Genomic DNA, 23083 nt, shown 5'->3' with positions numbered 1-23083 from the left:
ACGTTGAAAAAAAAAAATTTAAAAGGGAACAGATACAGTTCCCTTTTCCAATAACTTTTTATTTAATGCCAAATCTCCGCAGTCCTGTACTCTGCATTTACAACCTCCAGGAACAACTGGGAGGAGTTTTTCACACACGTCATTCCTTTGATGGCGTGTGAATATACACTCCAGATCCTTCTAGGAGGCAGGCAGGGTAGAAATGATAAAGGAACGAACGAACGTGGAGGACAGAGCTGATTATCAATTCTCTGCATCGAAAATCACATCGTCTGCTAGGTATTTTATGGAGCTTTAACGTGGAGCAAACTGTATTCTTTATCAACTCGTGCTGAGTGAGCATTGAAAGCTTTTTGAAATGCAGGCACTGGTTTGGGAGCCTGAACAGCCTCTGCCTTCTGTGCTCAGTGGGTGAACCATTAAAATGAATTCCCCACATCGCACTTCATTATCTGGTTTGCAGTCCCACGGTCACTGGCTCAGAGGATTACACAAAATATTGTTGTTAGTGCTGAGTGCTAACTGCTGTTGCTACAGCCCCAGGGTTTTCTGGAAAGAGGTTGGCTGTCGCCCTTGCTGACAGTGACCTGCTGTGTGTCCTGCTTCCACTGCCGCAGGCACCAGGGTGATGAGCTACGCTTTCCCAAATATGTTTCCCGGTATTTATTTGTTCGAGTTGAAGAGGAACACAGTGGTCCTCCCTTATCCACAAGGGATGTGTTCCGAGACATTTAGCGGATGCCTGAAACTGCAGATTGTACCAAACCCTATATGTGTGTGTGTGTGTGTGTATATATATATATATATATATATAGCTTTTTTCCATAGACATGCATGTCTGTGATAAAGTTTAATTTATCAATTAGGTACCCTAAGGGATTAACAACTATAGAGCAATTTTGGCAATATACTGTAATAGAAGTTATGTGGTCTCTCTCTCAAAATATCTTTTTTTATGTTTATTTTGAGAGAGAGAGCGCGCGCGAGCATGAGCAGGGCAGGGGCAGAAAAGGGGACAGAGGCTGAAGTGGGTTCTGTGCTGACAGCAGATGGCCCGACGCAGGGCTCAAACTCACAAACTCTGAGATCATGAGCCGAAGTTGGACACCCAATGGACTGAGCCACCCAGGCGCCCCTCAAGTTGTCTTCTTGTGACGATGTGAGATGGTAAGATGCCACGTGATGAGATGAAGTCGGGGGAACAACGTAAGCATTGTGCCGTAGCATTAGGCTACTAGTGACCTTCTGAATGTACATCAGAAGGAGGATCCGATGCTTCTGGACTGCAGTTGACCATGGGGAACTGAAACCATAGAGAGCAAAACCGCGGATGGGGGTGCTGGGCAACGACAGTCCTCCATAATATAGTCCCTTTAGCCAGACTGGCATTGCATTTTCTTTATGTGTAGTTTCCCACGAGTTAAGGTTTTTCCATGCTGGCTCTGCCTCCTCACCATCTTGAAATGCGATTTCACTCTCCTGGCTCTTGTGCAGATACAGAAGATCCCAGTGGGTTAATGTGAATAACTGGTTCTTACTTGCAGCAATTGCTTCGAGAATTCTAACACTTTCGACACAGCTTTGTGTTACTTCACACAGTTTTCATGCTGTAATAGTGGGGGCCACATGCTCTAGAACTCGGACCTTAGGCTATTTTGGCTTTTGAAACACAAGAGAACAAAAGTACTTTGGTTTCGTTGTTAATGCTCTTGATATTTCAGCTCTCCTGAGGTTTTGAAAGGTCATCATTAGGATCAAGTCTGAACTGGGGCGCCTGGGTGGCTCAGTCGGCTAAGCATCCGACTTCAGCTCAGGTCATGATCTTATAGTTTGTGGGTTCGAGCCCCACGTCAGGCTCTGTGCTGACAGCTCAGAGCCTGGAGTCTGCTTCGGATTCTGTGTCTCCCTCTCTCTCTGCTCCTCCCCTGCTCACACGCTGTCTGTCTCTCTCTCTCTCAAAAATAAATATAAAAAATTTTTAAATTTCCAGGTGCCTGGGTGGCTCAGTCGGTTAGGCATCTGACTTCAGCTCAGGTCATGATCTCTCAGTTAATGAGTTCAAGCCCCACGTCAGGCTCTGTGCTGACAGCTCAAAGCCTGGAGCCTGCTTCAATTCTGTGTCTCCCTCTCTCTCTCTGCTCCTCCCCCACTCACGCTCTGTCGCACTCTCTCTCTCAAAAATAAAAAAAGATTTAAAAATTTTTTTAAAAAAGGATCAAGTCTGAACTTAAAAGCCCCTATTTTTGGACTTTTTTTCCTTTTTAGCTGGATTGCTAGATTCTGAAATCTAGGGTGGGTGGAACGAGAAGAGAAGCCAATGTTAATCTAGTTAATCTTACTTAAAAATACATCCTTTTTATTGACTTCATCATTTTATGAAGGAGGAAGAAACTGAGATCCTGTGATAGGTCTTGCCTAAGGTGCAATGGCAGTGATGGAGTGGGAAGAACAGGATAACGTGTCTTGTCTGAAGACACGTTGCTAGGCAGAAAGATTCCTTAGACAAATCCAAAATATTGAGACTGGGGAGCCTGGGTGGCCCAGTCGGTTGAGCATCCGACTCTTGATTTCGGTTCAGGTCATGATTTCACAGCTTGTACGTTCAAGCCCCATATCGGGCTCCAAGCTGACAGTGGGGAGCCGGCTTGGGATTCCCTGTCCCTCTCTCTCTCTCTCTCTCTCTCTCTCTCTCTCAAAATAAATACGCTTTAAAAAAAAAGAGCTTCAGAATATTCAGACTGATGGTTCCACCTGAGAAGGAATAGCACATGCATACGACGAGAACCTGGGTACCAGGTGCTGCACTTGCCCTCTAATGCAATCTTGACCTAAAGGTGCTGTCGCCTTGGATGAGTTGGCAGGGGTGGAGAGTGAGAGATGACCTGATGGGGCTCCTGACCTTATCTGTTGGACTCATTTGGCCATATTTCAGGTCAGTCAGTAATGGGGGAAAAGAGCACAAAGAGGGCTACGCGTCTCTCTTGACCTCGCCTCCCCTTCCATCTCAGGAAGACGGCAGAGGAAGAGGGATAAGAAGACGCGGGATCAGGAGCCAGGTGGAGAGGCCCCGAGTCTGGCTTCGCTGTTTAGGGCTCTGTGACCTTTCAGATGTTGTCGCGCTTGTAAAATGGACATAAAGTAACAACGCTGAACGCCCAGGCGGGTTTGGAGAATTCAATGACACAGCACAGGTGAAGTACATGGAACAGTGTCTGGCATAAAAAAGCGCTAAGGAGGCGCCTGGGTGGCTCAGTCGGTTGAGCGTCCGACTTCAGCTCGGGTCACGATCTCGCAGTCCGTGAGTTCGAGCCCTGCGTCAGGCTCTGGGCTGATGGTTCAGAGCCTGGAGCCTGCTTCCAATTTTGTGTCTCCCTCTCTCTCTGCCCCTCCCCCGTTCATGCTCTGTCTCTCTCTGTCTCAAAAAGAAAAAAAAAAAGCGCTAAGTATTAGCTGCTACTATCGTGGTCTTTGAGGCACTGTCTCCAGTGACCAAGACGGGGCTTAATAATACCAGTGTGGTGCCTGGGACTCAATTAATGTGTCTGATGAATGTGATGGGCTCTTGGAATGATGGCTGTGTTTACGCCGTACCTTACCTTACTTCAGTGTTTTCTTTGAAACTTGGGAGGTATTTTTGTCAACACTGGTTGCCATAACAAATAAACCCTGAAATGTCAGTGGCTTACTACAACGGCTATCTCTTGCTCGTGTAACAGTTCAACATGGGTGTCCCTATTCTGTGGCTGGCTGTTCTCCATATGGTTGATTCAAAGACCTAGGCCCCTTCCATCTTGTGCTGCCGTCCCTGGGGCCCAGAGCCCCCAGCTTCCAGCTGGTAGAAGAGAGGATGCTTTCATTTCTTAAAACAACAGAAGTCACACATCACTTCCATTCACACTGGGTTGGTGCGAACGTCATTCTGGATGCAGGGGGCTGGGGAAACGTAGTCCCAGGCTGGCAGCTGCCTTGCACTGACAACTGGATGCTAAGGATGTGGCAGGCTTTTTGGGCCACTCTTTTGGCTAAAGCACCGCTTCCAAGTCGTAGGCAATACGGTTGAGGCTCCGAGGCGAATCACACAGCCGGCAAGTGACAGAGTTGGGGCTCGGTCTCTCTTGAAGCCTCGTGTTGTTCTCACATCTTGCGTCTCTCCTCTACCTATACCACAGGCTGTGCTGTCAAGTCTAAGGGGCTTCCCCAAAATGTTTAACTGTGCCAGGCTCCTATCATTTACGAAACTATTGATTCCAAACCGTAGTGAAAGCTGTGGGCGTATGGGTTCTAAGACACAGCCTCAGTCCTGCAGTCACTATTAGGCCCTACTTATTTCTAAAAACCCTGTGTACCAAGGATCACATGTATTAGTCTGTGAGGGCTGCTCTAATAAAAACCACACACTAAGAAGAAGAAGTTCGGCCTCAAAATTGGAGTGTCAGCTCCTGCTTGAGTTTCCAAGTGTGTTGGCATGCCTACAGTTTAACTCGCCAGTCCCTACAATCATGGAAGTCAAGCTTTGACATAAATCTCTCAACATATATTTTAAAGAAAGAAAAGAACCGCAGACCAGGTGGCTTAAACAATCCATGGTCTCGTAGTTCTGGAGGCTAGAAATCCAAGATCAAGGTGTCAGCAGGGTTGGTTCCTTCTGGGGGCTGAGAAGAAAATCTGCCCCAAACTTGTATCCTAGCTTCTTGTGGGTTGCTGGCAGTCTCTGGTGTTTCTTGGCTTATGGAAATGTCAACCCAGTCTCGGTCTCCATTCTCACATGGGGTTCTCCTAAGGGCACCAGTCATATTCGATTAGGGGTCACCCTGCTCTAGTGTGACTCATCCTAACTTAGCTAATTACATCAGCAACAGAATACAACAGGAAGTCCTCTTTCCAAATAAGGTCATGTTCTTCGGTAATAGAGGGTGGGACTTCAACAAATGAATCTTGGGGGTACACAATTCAACTTGTAACACTCTATTACCTTTGTGGCTTTTAAACCAATGACTTCCATATTTCTGTGAGAACTAATGTATCCCAAATGGGAACAAGTATACATCAAAAAGGGAGTAGCCCCTACTAGGGGCGCCTGGGTGGCTCAATCCGTTAAGCCTCCGACTTCGGCTCAGGTCATGATCTCCCAGTTCGTGGGAGCCTTCTATATATTTAGGAGCCTGCCCAGATTCTGTGTCTCTAAGTAACACAGGTTGCATTAGATACTTGCAAAGATTTTGCAACCGGAAAAGTTTTTGAGCTCTTTTCCCCTGATGTTGTGTCATCAAGTCAACCTTTTATTGGGCCGGGCCGGCAAAGCACGCTGAGACCGACTGCGATTTCCCACTCTTCTCCAGGAGTTCACAGGGTGGCGGCAGAAAGCGTTTTCCAATACTGTGTCAATGCCAGAATCAGGGTACAAGCACAAACAAGAAATGTTCCTGGAGGAGGCTGACTTAAAACCACAAGAGAATGCCCACTTGCCGCGGGTCAGGCAGGCATCGCTGCGCAAGGACCTGGGGTGCCACGGGGCTGCCGGCCCTCCTCCCTTGGCCCCATCGCCTTGCCCGTCCCGTCCAAGTGTACACACCCCTTCTCGGTTCCCTCTGGAACTTCTCTTCCTCCGCCTGCCTTTTAAGTTGCTGTTTCCCAGGGAGAGTTTTGTAACTCAGGATTATATCCAGACCCCTTTCTGGCAGAACAAGCTTTTTATTTTCCTCTTGCAAAATAAGGATATGTAACATACACGAAAGCCACGAATCAAAAGGAATCCACCATTCACTTTTTTAAAAAACATTACGCCTACTGAGCTCCCCCCCAGAGATAAACCAATACTGTAAATTCCTCCTGCCCCATTTCCTTTTCTTTCGCTATGCGGCGTCCTCAGCGCCACAACTGGCGAGAGGGAGCTGGGAGTCCCTGACAAGTTTCCCCCGGCTGGCAGGGACGCAACCACCCACCGGCATTTTAAAACAAACACTTCGCAGCAGCCCCTCGAAGCCGAGCACGAAGCCGCCAACACGGCAGCAACCCAACCCCCTGCGACCTCCCCCTCCCCGGCGGAAAGCCGCGCAAGCGCAGAGGCGGCGGGCGGGGCGGTGCAGACCGGCGGCTGGGCTCAGGCCGGTGACGTCATCCGGCGGCGCGAGCCGCGTGCACGTGACCGGGGCTCCAAAAAGGAGGCCTCCGACGCGGGGGTGGCGCGGTCGACTTAAGCAGCATGAGTGCGGTGGTTCTCCTCTTGCGCAGGGCGGCGGCGGCGCGTGCCCGCCGGGCCCTGGTGGCCTTCGCAGCGAGCCGGCGCCTGCTGCGCACTAGTCCGCCGAGCCCGGCTTTCGCCAAGGAGCTCTTCCTGGGCAAAATCGAGAAGGTAACGCCGAGCCCTGGTCGACCCTTGAGCTCTTGCCTCTCGCTTTTTGCCCTTTAGCAGAAAAGAGGGGTCGGAGTGAGTGAGAGTCCCCATACCTGGCTGACATATATACCCGTCGGGCGGCGGGGGTGGAGGGGCGTGCTAAAGTTCCCAAGTTCCTGAGCCCCGCTGGAACCTTTCCAGGGAAGGGGAAGAGTCCCGGGGACGGGGTCCTGAGAATCCATCTGTGGTTGTGACGTATGTTCCAGCTAATTCTTGTTAGCTCAATTTGGGAAACCCTAGGCGAGGTGGTCACTCCACTCGGCGTTCTGGCCCCGGAATGTGCGGTGGCTCCTATGTGATTCCTAAAACACAGCTCAGACCCTGGCGCTCTTCTGTCCTCTTCCAGGGGCCCCTTAGCTTTCACGGCTTGAGTTCCAGCGCGTCCCTTTGTCACTCAGGCTCCCAGGCTCCCCGGCAGTCTGGCTTCAAGTTGCCTTCCCCATCCCTTCCCTTCCATAGGTCGTACAACCCTGTCAGCAGTAACAGCTACATTATCAAGCACTCACTGTCCTCTTAGGGATTTGACCTTGGTCCTTGGTCCTGTAACTTTGAGCCTCAGTGCTTTCAGCCTTAAAGTGGAGCTAGTGATGTGTGCTGTCTCACACAGATGTGTTGTAAAGTGACATTTATAGTGTGTGGAAATGCTTTGTAAACTGTCAGGTACCGTGCTGATGCAAGAGGCAGCAGGGTAGGTAATTAATGCCGGCTTCACTCACCACTTGGATTAGTCACTTCACTTTCCCGTGCCTGAGTGTGCTAATCTACAAAATAGTAAAAGTAGTACTTGCCCACTCCTAAAAGTGCAGTGTAAAGCAGACATTTGTGTCAAATGCTTTGAGGTAGGCTGAAATGTTGGCTGATACTGTATTATTTAAAGTTACTCCCTGGTGTTTTCTTTTAGACTGTTCCTCTAATCAGGCATTACAGTTGCAGAAGCTGAAATTCAGAGTGGTTTGCCCTGCTAGGAAGTACAAACCCAGGTTTTAACATTTGAGAAACCATTTTTCCCAGAACCTGGGGCCATTGGGCACTCAGCCCTGGGATGTCATGCCTTCCAGCACACGAGTGAAAAAACCCCGAATCTTTCATGCATCTCTTTCTCGAAGCCTCTTGTACCACCTCCCCGTCTTCACACCCACCTGTCAACTTTGCTTCTTGTTTCACTGAGAAAGTACATACAGTCAGGTGAGAACCTCCGCCACATTTACCCCTCTTCCCCACACATACCCATACGGTCTACGCTCTTTCTGTGGATGAACTATCTACTCTTGGCAAAGACCAACCTCATCACTAGATCCCCTGCCTTCTCACCTACTCAGGGGCATTCATTGATCCAGTAATTCTCTCCTTTCTCATCTACATCAGTGATTGTTTCCTCTCTGCTGTGTCTTGCCCCCATACCATTCAGGCTTCTGTCCTTAACAATCTGCTAAAACTGCTCTCCTGCATCAGTGGTGACCTCCCTGTTGTCAAATCTAGTGGTATTTTCTCATCTTACTTGATCCATCTCTGGCATTTGACACAGTTCATCACTCCTGGCTTCTAAAAAAAAAAAAAAAAAAAATCCCTTCTGGCTTTTCTGTTTACTTCGTTGGCTAATGCTTCTCTGTCGCTTTTCCTGGTTCTTTCTTGGCTCCTTACCCTGTAAACAGTGGCCAGTCTGACTAGCCCAGTCAGAGTTGGGAATTTTTTTTTTCTTTTTGTCTAGGTTTTTAATTTTAGTTCCAGTATAGTTAACATGCGGTGTTATGTTAGTTTCAAGTGTACAATACAGTGATTCAGCAGTTCTAATCATTACTCAGTTCTCATCATGGTAAATGTACACTTTAATTCCCATCACCTTTTTTAACCATCCCCCCTACCTACCTCCCCTGTAATAACCATCCGTTTAGTCTCTGTAGTTCAGAGTCTTTTTCTTAGTTTGCGTCTTTCTCTTGTTTCCCTTCGCTCATTTATTTTGTTTCTTAAATTCCACATGAGTGAAATCATATGGCATTTGTCTTTCTCTGGCTTATTTCACTTAGCATAATACTCTCTAGCTCCATCCATGTTGCCAATAGCAAGATTTCATTTTCTTATGGGTGAATAATATTTCATTGTACACATATGCCACATCTTTTTCCATTCAACTGTCGATGGGCACTTGGGCTGCTTCCATAAGTTGGCCATTGTAAGTAATGCTGCAATAAATACAGGGTTGTGTGTATCTTTTTGAATTAGTGTTTTTGTATATTTTGGGTAAATCCCCAGTAGTTCGATTACTGGATTGTAGGGTGGTCCTATTTTTAACCTTTTTTTTTTTTTTTTTTTTTTTTTTAAGTAATCTCTATACCAAATGTGGGCTTGAATTCATGACCCCAAGGTCACGAGTCAGATGCTCTACCAACAGAGTCAGCCAGACTCCCCTAACTTTGTATTTTTTTATTATTATTTTTTAATTACAGTATAGTTAACACAACACTGTTATATTAGTTTCAGGTGTATCTTTTTTCTTTTTTTTTTAGTTGAAGCATAGTTGACACACAACGTTACATTAGTTGCAGGTGTACAACAAAGTGATTTGACAAGTCTATATTTAGGCTCGTCACAAGTGTAGCTGCCATCTGTCACCATACAACAGTGTTAGAATACCATTGGCCATGTTCCCTTTGCCGTACCTTTCATCCCTGGAAACCTATACCTCCCACTCCTCTTCACCTATTTGGCCCATTCTCCTATCTCCTTCTCTGGCACCCTTTAGTTCTCTGTATTTATGGGTCTGTTTTTCAGAGTTGGAGTTTTCTGAGACTCCGTCTATAGACTTCTCTTTTTATCCACAATTCTTCCTTTAATCTAATTTAGTATTGTGGCTTTAAATACTGTCAATATCCGGGGCACCTGGGTGGCGCAGTCGGTTAAGCGTCCGACTTCAGCCAGGTCGCGATCTCGCGGTCCGTGAGTTCGAGCCCCGCGTCAGGCTCTGGGCTGATGGCTCGGAGCCTGGAGCCTGTTTCCGATTCTGTGTCTCCCTCTCTCTCTGCCCCTCCCCCGTTCGTGCTCTGTCTCTCTCTGTCCCAAAAATAAATAAAAACGTTGAAAAAAAAATTAAAAAAAAAAAATACTGTCAATATCCTGGGGCACCTGGGTGACTCAGTTGGTAAGCGTCAGACTTCAGCTTAGGTCATGATCTCACGGTTCGTGAGTTTGAGCCCTGCATCGGGCTCTGTGCTGACAGCTCAGAGCCTGGAGTCTGCTTCAGATTCTGTGTCTCCCTCTCTCTCTGCTCCTACCCCACTCACACTCTCTCTCACAAAAATAAATAAACATTAAAAAAAAATTAAATACTGTCAATATCCTGGTGACTCAGATCTATTTCTCCAGTTCAGACTTACTGAACTCTAGGCTCTTGATCTCTGCCTTTATACTCAAAAGCTCCACTTAGATGTCTAATATGCACCTCAGATTTAGCATACTAAAATTGAGTTCCTGGTCTTTCCACCCAATCTTATTCCTCCCACCAGTCCTCTTTATCATAGATGGTGGGGCCTCTGTTCCACTTGTTCAGGCCAAACGCCTGGAGTCTCCTGTGATGCCTCTTATTCTCGTAATCCACATCTAAGCCAACAGCAAATCCTGTTTTCTCTACTTTCGGGATATATTTAGAATGTGACCACTTTTAAGCCCTTCCACTGCTACTGCCCTGATTCAGGCCAACCTCCTCTCTCACAGCATCATTGGGGTTTGAGCAGAAACATAGCATCTGAGATGCTAAGAATCTCAGAAGAGAGAAAAACCTTCAAGATCCTCTAGGCCTGTAGCTGTCACACTGCCCGCAGTTCGACCCTTGCTATTCAAGGAAGTGTCCCAGCGGCTACTGCAGGGGACCAGTGGAGAGTCGAATGGGAGGCGTGTGGGTGACCTCCCCATCCCCCACCACAGCAGCTTCGCTTTTACCTGTTTTTCATATTTGGCTTCTGTAGTAGATTTATTTGAAAAACAGGTTCCACTGCTTTAAGAATGTTAAAACTGCTGAATCGAAATTAAGCCTAACATCTATAAGGCACCCCATTAGGTTTTTGAACTTTGCTATCAGAGATCTGTTCTTAAATGCACGTGAGATCTCTCTTCCTGTAGCAGTCCTGCAAATCCAGATCCAAAGGGTTTTGGTTATAGGTGCGGCCAGTTAGCTCAGGCTGTTCTCTTGCTCACTGGTACCAGCACTGAATAATCTTCCTCTAGCACAGCCTAATGCACAAGGCCCACAGGAACTAATGAGGCTGTGAAGGGCCTGGTTTGAGCCTCTAGATGCTCTGCTAAGCAACCGGTTTTGTTCTGAGACGATGAAAATCTCAGCGTTTTTTCCTTCTAGACCATCTTGAGGGCAGAGTAAGGGATGGCCTGGGGGCGGGGGACAGGAATTCCTCTAAGTCTGCTGTCATTTTTGGATAGGGATCCACCACAAGCCTGGAATCATGGGTCCTGAGAGGAGAGAACAGACCTGGGAGCATGTTACTAGAGCGGACAGGCTTCAGTGGCTGATGAGCCACACGAGAGGCTGGAGGGGGAAGACTGAGGACTCCTCTGCTTTGAAGACCTTTCTTGAACACTTGGTGGGAGGTGCCGTGAGGAGAGGCAGGGCTCCTGGAGGCTGGCAGCCTGTGATCGGCGACCTCACTTCTCAAGTCCCAAGTACTTGTGCTGTGCTGGCAGCTGAGGGGTAGCAGGAGCCCAGAAAGCCAGAGGGGCTAAGAGCACAGCAGGAGATTTTAGGCAGTATATGGTGACGACCCAGTGAGGAATCCTAGACCGGCCGGAAACATTGGGTACTTGACAGTTTGAGACAGAGACTTGAAGCTCAGCTGTTTTCCAGGCTGTGAGGCGGAGACCAGAGCAGAGCCAGTATCTCATATGGATAATCAGTTACTTTGGGTTCCAGGATACACCTTGTCTCTTGAGAGCCTCACCTTCTGAAGTGTCCTCTGTAACAGAAGAGAAACTGACACTGAGAAAGGCCAAGTCGCACATGTAAGTGGCAGAGCCGGAGTTGAATTCAGGCTGATTTGGCTCACCCTGCAGTGGCCCTCCCTACAGGTAGCAGGTGTTATCAAACAGGAGGGATGGAGGCTGGCGTACGCAGCCAGGTGAGAACCTGGAGGGATGTGCGGCCTTGTCACCACAGTGTATTCTTGTCGGCGTAACATCTTTGAACTCACAAAATAACCAGTGTAGAATTTTACGTATCAGTAGAGAGCTTTCCCGTCTATTCCTTTTCACAATCCTCATGACACCATTGAGTAAATACTACCTGCATGTTATGGATGGCATATGAAGAGGTGAAGGGGGTTGGCCAAGACCACCCAGTTAGCAGGCTGCAAAGCAGGGAACAAAACCCAAGGCTTTGAAGTGTTGGGGCCCTTTGCTTTGTGGGACACTCCACATAACTTGTTGCTGATTGGGAAAGCCGATCCAAATCCAGAATAAACCTGCTCAAGTTGGAGGGAGGATCTCCATGGCTGGTGGAGTCCTGCGCACAACTCCTGTTCTAGAATTTGCATTCTGACTTCTTCAGTGAGTAAGGCCTCACCTACTGGACACAGAATCTACCAACTGTTTCCTACCTCTGCCTTTTTTTTTTTTTTTTTTTTTTTGAGAGCGAGGGGGGGAGGGTGGAGCAGAGAGAGAGCATGAGAATCTCCAGCAGGCTCCACACTCCGTGCAGGATCATGCCCTGAGCCAAAAGAGTCAGAGTCCAACCAACTGAGCCACCCCGGCGCCCTGTTTCCTCCCCTTTTGACTGATATTACCACTCTGGGAGGTTGTTAACAATTAAATTTTTAGTCAATGTTTATCATTTTTAGAAAGAAGTTTTCCCATTTCCAGAAGTTAGCCAAGATGAACTTAATGAAATCAATCAGTTTGTGGGACCTGTAGAAAAATTCTTCACTGAAGAGGGTATGTATGATCTTTATCGTTACTCATTTCCATTTTAAGGATGGTTGTTTAGATATTTACATTAGAAGCAATACTCATATGGGAGCTGTCTTGAATATCATTAATCATGGAGAAATAATATCTATTGATAATATTTTGCTTTAAGAATCATCCCAGTTTATAAATGCTATTTAATTACAAGGCATCTAGTTTAGTGCTTCTCGATGTTTCTGTGATGAAGGATCACTGTTAAACATTTCCAAACTGTTGCAGACCAACACTTTCATAAACTATAATAAAATGAACAACTAGAAAAATGAAAAGAAAAATAACCAAAGATCTATAGAATATAAATCCATTGATCATGTGCTTGGTTGTGTGGCAATATAAAAATGCTGTAAATGTTTTTAAAGATTTACTCTCTATTAGCTCATTAGGAACCGGGAATAGTCCGGCAGCCTGCAGAGCTCAGGTTTTGACGGCCCCAGTACAGCCTGCGGGATGCCTCCCTTAGAGCTGGCAGCCAGCCCTGGGATGGAGCTGCGGCCCCTCGGTGGACAGAGCTCTCTGGGGAGCTCAGTGATGATTCACACACAGCCGGGACTACCTCTCTAGCACTGAGGACTCCAGAGTTCTTTTTGATGTGGGTTTTCTCTAGGGACATGTGCCCTGCTAGAAGATCAAAACTGAGAAATTTAAAAATTACTGTGTTCATTTATTTATTTAAAATTATGAAAAGCCCATTACATGTTAACAGAAACAATATTTTAAATGACAAATAATATTTCCTTTTTTAAATTATTTTTTAATTTTTTAGTTTTTTTTTTTTTTTTTTTGAGAGCGAGAGCGCAAGCTGGAGAAAGGGGCAGAGTGGGAGAGAGAGAGAGAGAGGGAGAGAGGGGTAGAATCATAAGTAGGCTCAATGCTCAGCACAGAGCCCAGTGCAGGGCTTGATCCCACGACCCTGGTTTCATGACCTGAGCCAAAATCAAGAGTTGGACGCACGGGGCGCCTGGGTGGCTCAGTTGATTGAGCGTCCTTCAGCTCAGGTCACAATCTTGCAGTTCGTGAGTTCGAGCCCCATGTCGAGCTCTGTGCTGACAGCTTGGAGCCTGGAGCCTGCTTCGGATTCTGTGTCTCCCTCTCTCTCTGCCCCTACCATGCTCACACTCTGTCTCTTTCTCAAAGATAAACATTATTAAAAAAAAAAAAGTTGGATGCTCAACTGACTGAGCCACCCAGGTGCCCCTAATATTTAATTCCAAACAAATAAACAAACAAAAATAGGAGTGGTATGGTTTTACAGTTTTGCAGATCTTTTAAATATTTGGCTTATTGTTATATGCAACAGATCTCAGAATCTAACTGGAACCAGAATCCAGCTGGATTCCCAGAACTGTTTCTGCATTTAATCTATGATATATTTCATGTAGTCCTTGGAAAACCCCACTGTATACTCATGACAGAAATAGAATTAAAAAGGCAAAGAAAATTTTACCATTGCTAAAATAGCTTTGACCCTGTGGACTCCCTGGAAGCGTCTTAGTCCTCCCCTCTTCACCTCCCCCCCCCCCACACATTTTGAGAAATTTTATATCACTGAGTGTTGTTACGTTGCTAGTTTTAAAAGTTGCTTAGTTGTGTATAAATATCTTTTATTTAGAAATACTTCTGTTTTTGGTTTAGTGATTATCTTCTTGTATCTTTTCTCAGTTCCTTGCTCTTTTACTTAAACTTTTACTGTGTGATTTGTCAAGGTTTTCATAAGCTTTATGGAGGTGTAATTTGCACATATTTAAAGGGTAATGTCTGATAAATTCTGATATATATATGTACTCCCAAGGGACCATCAACACAATTACGTTACTAAACCTATCCATTACCCCTCAATGTTTTCTCGTGCCCTTTTCATCCCTCCTGTCCCCAGGCAACCAGTGATCTGATGTCTGTCGTAGATAAGTTTGCGTTTCCTGGAGTTCTGTTTAAGTGGAATTCTACGTTACGTACGTTTTTGTCTAGCTGATTTCAGTATAACTTTTGAGTTTTCGTCTGTGTTGTGTGTACTAATAGTTCATCCCTTTTAATGCCACGTAGTATTTCTTTGTGTGGATATACCGTAGTTTATTCATTCATCTATTAATTGACATTCATTATGCATCCAGACTTTAGCTATCACAAAAGGTGTTGTGAGTGTTTTTCTATGAGTCTGGTGCACATATGCTCACATTTCTCTTGGGAAAATACGAAGGTGTGGAATGTCTGGATTACAAGATAGGTTCACATTTAACTTTATCCACCAAACTGTTTTCCACTGTGGTTACCACTTAACATTCCCACTAGTGGAGTATTATATTTGCTGTTGCTCCGCATTTTCACTAACACTTCATATGGTCTGTCTTCTATTTTAGCCGCTTTAGTGGGTGTCTTGTGGTAACTCATTGTGGCTATACTTTTCATTTCCCTGATCACTGATAATGTTAGGCATCTTATGGGCTTACCTGCAATCTGTGTATCTTTTTTGGTGAAATGTCTTTCACATATTTTATACATTAAAAAAAAATGGGATTGTCTTACTGTTGAGTTATAAGAAGTCTTTATTCTCAGTGCTAGTTTTCTGCCCAATATCTGTTTACAAAATTTTTCTCCTTCTAGTCTGTGGTTTGACTTTTCATTTTATCTTTTTTTTTCTTTTTTTTAATTCATTTTTTTAACTTACATCCAAGTTAGTTAGCATATAGTGCAACAGCGATTTCAGGAGTAGATTCCTTAATGCCCCTGACCCATTTGGCCCATCCCCCCTCCCACAACTCCTCCTGTAACCCTCTGTTTGTTCTCCATATTTAAGAGTTTCTTTTGTTTTGTCCCCCTCCCTGTTTTTTTTTTAATTTTTTTTTTCAACGTTTATTTATTTTTGGGACAGAGAGAGACAGAGCATGAACGGGGGAGGGGCAGAGAGAGAGGGAGACACAGAATCGGAAACAGGCTCCAGGCTCTGAGCCATCAGCCCAGAGCCCGACGCGGGGCTCGAACTCACGGACCGCGAGATCGTGACCCGGCTGAAGTCGGAGGCCTAACCGACTGCGCCACCCAGGCGCCCCTCCCCCTCCCTGTTTTTATATTATTTTTGCTTCCCTTCCTTTGTGTTCATCTGTTGTGTGTCTTAAAGTCCTCCTATGAGTGAAGTCATGATATTTGGCTTTCTCTGACTAATTTTGCTTAGCATAATACTCTCTAGTTCCATCCACAAAGTTGCAAATGGCAAGATTTCATTCTTTTTGATTGCTGAGTAATACTCCTTTGTATATATGTACCACATCTTCTTTATCCATTCATCCATCGATGGACATTTGGGTTCTTTCCATACTTTGGCTATTGTCGATAGTGCTGCTATAAACATGGGGGTGCATGTGCCCCTTCCAAACAGCATCCCTGTATCCCTTGGATAAATACCTAGTAGTGCAATTGCTGGGTCGTAGGGTAGTTCTATTTTTAATTTTTTGAAGAACCTCCATGCTGTTTTCCAGAGTGGCTGCCCCAGTTTGCATTCCCACCAGCAGTGCAAGAGAGATCCTCCTTCTCCGCATCCTCGCCAACATCTGTTGTTGACTGAGTTGTTAATGTTAGCCATTCTGACTGGCGTGAGGTGGTATCTCATTGTGGTTTTGATTTGTACTTCCCTGATGATGAGTGATGTTGAGCATTTTTTCATGTGTCACTTGGCCATTTGGATGTCTTCTTTGGAGAAGTGTCTATTCCTCTCTTTTGCCCATTTCTTCACTGGATTGTTTGTTTTTTGGGTGTTGAGTTTGACAAGTTCTTTAGAGATTTTGGATACTAACCCTTTATCTGATACGTCATTTGCAAATATCTTCTCCCATTCTGTCGGTTGCCTTTTAGTTTTGCTGATTGTTTCCTTCTCTGTGCAGAAGCTTTTTATTTTGATGAGGTCCCAATAGTTCATTTTTGCTTTGGTTTCCCTTGCCTCTGGAGATGTGTTGAGTAAGAAGTTGTTGCAGCCAAGATCGGCCTGCTTTCTCCTCAAAGATTTTGATGGCTTCCTGTCTTACATTGAGGTCTTTCATCCATTTTGAGTTTATTTTTGTCTATGGTGTAAGAAAGTGATCCAGGTTCGGGGCGTCTGGGTGGCTCAGTCGGTTAAGCAGCTGACTTCGGCTCAGGTCATGATCTCACGGTCCGTGAGTTCGAGCCCCACGTTGGGCTCTGTGCTGACAGCTCAGAGCCTGGAGCCTGTTTCAGATTCTGTGTCTCCCTCTCTCTCTGCCCCTCCCCTGTTCATGCTCTGTCTCTCTCTCTCTCAAAAATAAATAAATGTTAAAAAAAAAAAAATTTAAAAAAAAAAAAAAAAGAAAGAAAGTGGTCCAGGTTCATTTTTCTGCATGTTGCTGTCCAGTTTTCCCAGCACCACTTGCTGAAGAGACTATCTTTATTCCATTAGATACTCCTTCCTGCTTTGTCAAAGATTAGTTGGCCATGCGTTTGTGGGTCCATTTCTGGGTTCTCTGTTCTGTTCCATTGATCTGAGTGTCTGTTCTTGTGCCAGTACCATACTGTCTTGATGATTACAGCTTTGTAATACAGCTTGAAGTCTGGGATTGTGACCCCTCCTGTGTTGGTTTTCTTTTTGATGATTGCTTTGGCTCTTTGGGGTCTTTTCTGGTTCCATACAAATTTTAGGATTGTTTGCTCTAGTTCTAGGAAGAATGCTGGTGTTATTTTGATAGGGATGGCATTGAATATGTAGATTGCTTTAGGTAGTGTTGACATTTTAACAATATTTGTTCTTCTTATCCAGGAGCATGGAATCTTTTTCCATTTTTTTGTGTCTTCTTCAGTTTCTTTCATAAGCTTTCTATAGTTTTCAGTGTAGAGATTTTTCACCTCTTTGGTTAGATTTATTCCTAGGTATTTTATGGTTTTGGATGCAATTGTAAATGAGATCGATTCCTTGATTTCTCTTTCTGTTGTTTCATTGTTGGTGTATAGAAATGCAACCAATTTCTGTGCATTGATTTTGTATCCTGAAACTTTCCTGAATTCCTGAATCAGTCTAGCAGTTTTTTGGTGGAATCTTTTGGGTTTTCCGTATAGAGTATCTGCAAAAAGGGAAAGTTTGACCTCCTCCTGGCCTATTTGGATGCCTTTTATTCCTTTGTGTTGTCTGATTGCTGAGGCTAAGACTTCCAATACTATGTTGGATAACAATGGCAAGAGTGGACATCCCTGTCTTATTCATGACCTTAGGGGGAAAGCTCTCAGGTTTTCCCCATTGAGGATGATATTAGTGTTGGGTCTTTCGTACATGGCTTTTACGATCTTGAGGTGTAATCCTTCTATCCCTACTTTCTTGAGGGTTTTTATCAAGAAAGGATGTTGTATTTTGTCAGATGCTTTCTCTGCATGTATTGAGAGGATCATATGGTTCTTGTCCTTTCTTTTATTGACGTGATGAGTCACACTGATTGTTTTGCGGATATTGAACCAGCCCTGCATCCCAGGCATAAATCCCACTTGGTCGTGGTGGATAATTTTTTAAATGTATTGTTGGATCTGGTTGGCTAATATCTTGTTGAGGATTTTTGCATCCATGTCCATCGGGGAAATTGTTGTGTAGTTCTCCTTTTTAGTGGGGTCTTGTCTGGTTTTGGAATCAAGGTAACGCTGGCCTCATAGAATAAGTTTGGAAATTTTCCTTCCATTTTTGTTTTTTGGAACAGCTTCCAAAAAATAGGTATTAACTCTTCTTTAATTGTTTGGTAGAATTTCCCTGGAAAGCCATCTGGCCCTGGACTCTTGTTTTTTGGGAGATTTTTGATTACTAATTCGATTTCTTTACTGGTTGTGGGTCTGTTCAAATTTTCTATTTCTTCCTGTTTCAGTTTTGGTAGTGTATAGGTTTTTAGGAATTTGTCCATTTCTTCCAGGTTGCCCATTTTACTGGTGTATAATTGCTCATAATATTCTCTTATTATTGTTTTTATTTCTGCTGTGTTGGTTGTGATCTCTCCTCTTTCATACTTGATTTTATTTATTTGGGTCCTTTCCTTCTTCTTTTTGATCAAACTGGCTAGTGGTTTATCAGTTTTGTTCATTCTTTCAAAGGACCAGCTTCTGGTTTCATTGATCATTTTATCTTTTTGAAGAGCAAAAGTTGGGGCACCTTGGTAGCTCAGTCGGTTAAGCATCTGACTCTTGATTTCGGTTCAGGTCATTATCTCACAGTTCATGAGATTGAGCCCCGCATTGGGCTGTGCGTTGACCGCACAGAGCCTGCCTGGGATTCTCTCTGCCCCTCCCCCCCTCTTAAAATAAATAAATAAACTTTTAAAAAAAGAATAATATTTGTTAAGTAAAGAGCAAATGTTTTTAATATTGATTTAAGTACAATTTTATTTTCTTTTGTAGTTCATATTTTTTTTTGTATTTTATGTAAGAAATCTGCCAAACCTAAGGTCTTGGTGATTTCTGTCTATATTTACTTTAGAAGGCTTATATTTTTAAGTGTTAACATTCAGATTTATGACCCTTTTCCAGTTAATTTTATATATGATGTGAGGTAAAATTTGAGGATTTTTTGCATATGACTGTCCAATTGTTGCAGCAATATTTGCTGAAAAGATTATCCTTTCCTCATTTAATTCACTTGGTACCTTTGTCAAAATCAATTGACCAGAGAATTCTGGGACAATAGCAGAGTGGTAGGAAGCACCAGGGATCTGTCTCCCCACCTGGACAACAGTGGCAGAATCTGTGTGATGTAACTGTTTTTGGAACTCTGGAGTCCATTTAATTTAGCTCTGAGCACAGCTACACATTCCCCACCCCAGCCCCAAAGTAGTCAGCTGTGCACTTCTTCCTGGAGCAGCTTGCACTCAGCTTGTGGGAGCCAGAGGAGACAAAAACACCTTGGCCGTCAAGTATTAGGGATCTGTGCTCTGATTGCTGCTTCTGATCACAGAGATACAGACCAAAAGGCAGAGACCATTTTTCCACCTTCTCTTATTGTTGCAAACCCTTACCCCTGTAGTGAAAGTGACAGTCAGGGGATGCTGTGTCTTTTCTTGTCCCCCCCCCCCCCCCGCCCCCGCCCTTCATTTTTCTTTTTCCTCTTTTGGGAACCAGATTGAAGACCAGGACATTCAAAAGCAATCATATATACAGGGGGAATTAGAAAGTCACCACATATGCCCAGGGAAAGGCATAGACTCAGGAAGGACCTGAGAAGGCCTTAGATTTATACCTGGGGCTGATCACTGGCACTGTTAAAAAAAAAAAAACAAACAAAAAACAGTTTTTTAAAATCCAAACATCAAAAGTACAATCAACAAAAGCAAAAATCAACGTATGGGACTGTAGCAAACTTAAAAACTTCCACACAGCAAAAGAAACCATCACTTAAGAATTGGGAGAAAATATTTGCAAACCATATATTGGATAAGGGATTACTATCTAAAATACGTAAAGAACTCTTACAACTCAGTAGCAAACTCAGGCAATCCAATTTAAAAAAGGGCAGAGGAACTAAATAGTCATTTTCCAGAGAAGACATACAGATGGCCAACAGGTACAAGGGGTGCCCAACATGAGTAGTCATCAGGGAAAGTCAAATCAGAAGCACACTGAAGTATCAGCTCACACCTATTAGAACAGCTCTCCTCAAGAAGATGAGATAAAAGTGTTGACACAGATGTAGAGAAAAGGGAATCCGTGTACCCTTTTGATGGGAATGTGACTGTTTCCGACATCGTGGAAAATAGCATAGTGGTTCCCCGAGTGAAAATACGGGGCGCCTGAGTGGCTTGGTCATTAAGCATCTGACTTCGGCTTGGGTCATGATCTCACGGTCCAGGAGTTTGAGCCTCACATCTGGTGAGCTCAAGCCCCAACTTCTCTCTCTCCGCCCCTCACTCACTTGTGCCCTCCCCTCTCCCCCCCCCCAAAAAAAAAGAAAGAAAAAGAAAATAAAATTATGGAGACACCTGGGTGGCTCAGTCGGTTAAGTGTCTGACTCTTGATCTCAGGTCAGGTCTTGATCTAAGGACTGTGGGTTCAAGCTCCATGCTGGGCTCTATGCTGGGCATTGAGCCTACCAAAAAAAAAATTACCAAAGGTTCCATCAGTTCTACCTCTGGGTATATATCCAAAGAAAACAGAAAATGAAAATAGGGTATCAGAGAGATGTGCACTCCCATTTTTATTGCAGTATTAATCACAGTAGCCAAGCTGTGGAAACAACCTAAGTACCCATCAACTGATGAATAAAGTGTGAGTTATGTGCGTATATAAACACACAAGCCTGCTGTTTGCAACAACATGAATAGACCTTGAGGACATCATGCTAGGTGAGATAAGCCAGAGAAAGACAATATTGTAAAACATCACTTGGGGCGCCTGGGTGGCTCAGTCGGTTAAGCGGCCGACTTGGGCTCAGGTCATGATCTCGTGGTCCGTGAGTTCGAGCCCTGCGTCGGGCTCTGTGCTGACAGCTCAGAGCCTGGAGCCTGTTTCAGATTCTGTGTCTCCCTCTCTCTGACCCTCCCCTGTTCATGCTCTGTCTCTCCCTCTCTCAAAAATAAATAAAACGTTAAAAAAAATTAAAAAAAAAAACAAAAAACATCACTTACATGTGGAATCTAAAAAAGCCAAGCTCCTAAAAACAGTAGAATGGTAGTTACCAGGGGGTGACGGTACAGGAGAGATGTTTAAGGATAAAAATTTGCAACTACTAGATAAATAAGTCTTTAGCAGTATAGTGATTATAGACAACAAAACTGTATTATAAACCCCAAATGTGCTAAGGCATAAGGTCTTACTCCCACCACAAAAAAGAAATGAAAAATATATGATGTGATAGAAGCATTAGCTAAGGCTACAATGGCCATCTTATTGCAATATATAAATGTATCAAATTCAACATGTGGTATCCTTAAGCTTTTAAAAAAATTTTTTTTAAAGCTTATTCATTTTTCAGAGGGACAGAACACAACAGGGGAGGGGAGAGAGAGAGGAAGACACAGAATCCAAAGCAGGCTCCAGGCTCCGAGCTGTCAGCACAGCGTAATACCGGGGCTCAAACCCATGAACTGTGAGATCATGAACTGAGCCAAAGTTGGACCCTTAACAGACTGAGCCACCCAGGTATCCCTAGTATCCTTAAATTTAGACAATGCTACATATCAAATATATTCAATTAAAAGAACAAAAAGCAGAAGCAGAAACCCTGCAAACTCTGGGGGAGAGGGAAGATCTGATTTCCAGAGTTACCACATTTTATCAGATTTACATCTCCAGTAAAAAAAAAAAAAAAAAAATCACAAAGCATACAAAGAAGCAGGAAAGAACGGCCTGTTCAAAGAAAAACAAAACCAAACCAACGAAACAGTAGAAACTGTTTCTGTAAAAGATCTGATGGAGGACCAGACTTTAAACCTGCTGTCTTAAACCCATGGTAGACATGAAGAAAGTCAAGAATGTATGAACAAAATGGAAATGCTAATAAAGAGAAAACCTGGAAAGAAACCCCTTCTTCAACTCATTTATTAGTGCTAGGAGTTTTTTGGGTAGGTCGTGGAGGATTTTCTGCATAGACAGTGGTGTTGGTGAAGGGCAGTTTGCTTTCTTTCTTTCCAGTCTGGTTTCCCTTTCTTTACTTGCTTCATCGTGGTGGCTAAAACCTCCAGTATGGTGTTGAACGTAAGTAGCAAAAGCAGACTTCCTTGCCTTGTTCCTGATCTTAGGGCGAGGCAGTCAGTCTCGACCGCTAGGTGTGACGTTAGTTGTGCTTTTGTCCACGCTCTGTATTAGGTTAAGGGAGGTTCCTTTCATTTCTAGTTTGCTGACCATTTTCATCATAAATTGTATCGAATTTTGTCCAGTGCTTTTTTCCACATCTCTTGAGGTGATTATTTTCTGTCTTTATGGACCTGGTAAATTGCATGTTGATTGCTCACCCACCTCACATTTCCAGGATAATTCATACTTGGTCGTGAGTTTATTACTTTCTTACATTGTTGGGTTCAGTTTGCTAAAATTTTAAGAATGTTTGCATCTGTGTTCCTGGACATATTTGTCTGTAGTTTAATTTTCTGTGATTTTTTAAAATCAGAATAATGCTGGCCTGCCATATAGACTAAGTCAGGAAATGTTTCCTCCTCTTAAAGTTTCTTTGAGGCCTTGTGTAAGGTTGGTGTTATTTCTTCCCTAAATATTTGGCAGAATTCAGCAGTGAAGCCATTTGAGCCTTGAATTTTCTTAATGGGAAAGTTAACTAATTCAATTTCTTTAATAGATATAAGGCTATTTAGATTATATAATTCTGTGAACTTTGATGGTTCATAAATTTTAAGGAATTTATTCATTTTATCAAAGTTGTTGAGCCTACTAACTTGAAGTTGTTTATAATCTTATCTCTTTATCTTCTTTTTTTCTTTAAACAAAATTTTTTATGTTTGTTTTTGAGAGCAAGAGAGACTGAGCATGAGTGGGAGAGGGGCAGAGAGAGAGAGAGAGAGAAGAGAGCGTGAGCAGGGGAGGGGCAGAGAGAGAGGGAGACACAGAATCCAAAGCAGGCTGCAGGCTCCAGGCTCCAAGCTGTTAGCATGGAGCCTGACATGGGGCTCGAACTCACAACCCGTGAGATCATGACTGGAGCCAGTCAGAGGCTTAACTGACTGAGCCACCCAGGTGCCCCATTATCTCTTTATCCTCTTAAAGACTGTAGGCTTTGTGCTGATATTCCCATTGTTGATTTCTAAAAAGTGG

At 44.1% G+C, this 23083-nt stretch overlaps 1 protein-coding gene across 2 annotated transcripts in view; it reads left to right on the top strand.

Annotated features, from left to right (window-relative positions):
- The first annotated feature begins 6146 nt into the window (after positions 1-6146).
- Positions 6147-23083, top strand: part of ACAD9 (acyl-CoA dehydrogenase family member 9) — a 47436-nt gene continuing 30499 nt past the window's right edge. Inside the window, exons 1-2 of one of the 2 annotated variants that reach the window (XM_025922101.2) lie at positions 6147-6352; positions 12232-12325. In XM_025922101.2, the coding sequence (XP_025777886.2) occupies positions 6203-6352; positions 12232-12325 (244 nt within the window). In that variant the 5' untranslated portion in view covers positions 6147-6202. The remainder of the gene's footprint in view (positions 6353-12231; positions 12326-23083) is intronic. The other variant, XM_086697306.1, reaches the window with a different exon arrangement.

This window comes from Puma concolor, chromosome A2 (assembly GCF_028749965.1).
Source record: "Puma concolor isolate L17-30 chromosome A2, mPumCon1.1.hap2, whole genome shotgun sequence".
Classification (NCBI taxonomy): domain Eukaryota; kingdom Metazoa; phylum Chordata; class Mammalia; order Carnivora; family Felidae; genus Puma; species Puma concolor.
The sequence above is the reverse complement of the archived record's forward strand: the minus strand, read 5'-3'. Positions and strand labels throughout refer to the sequence as shown.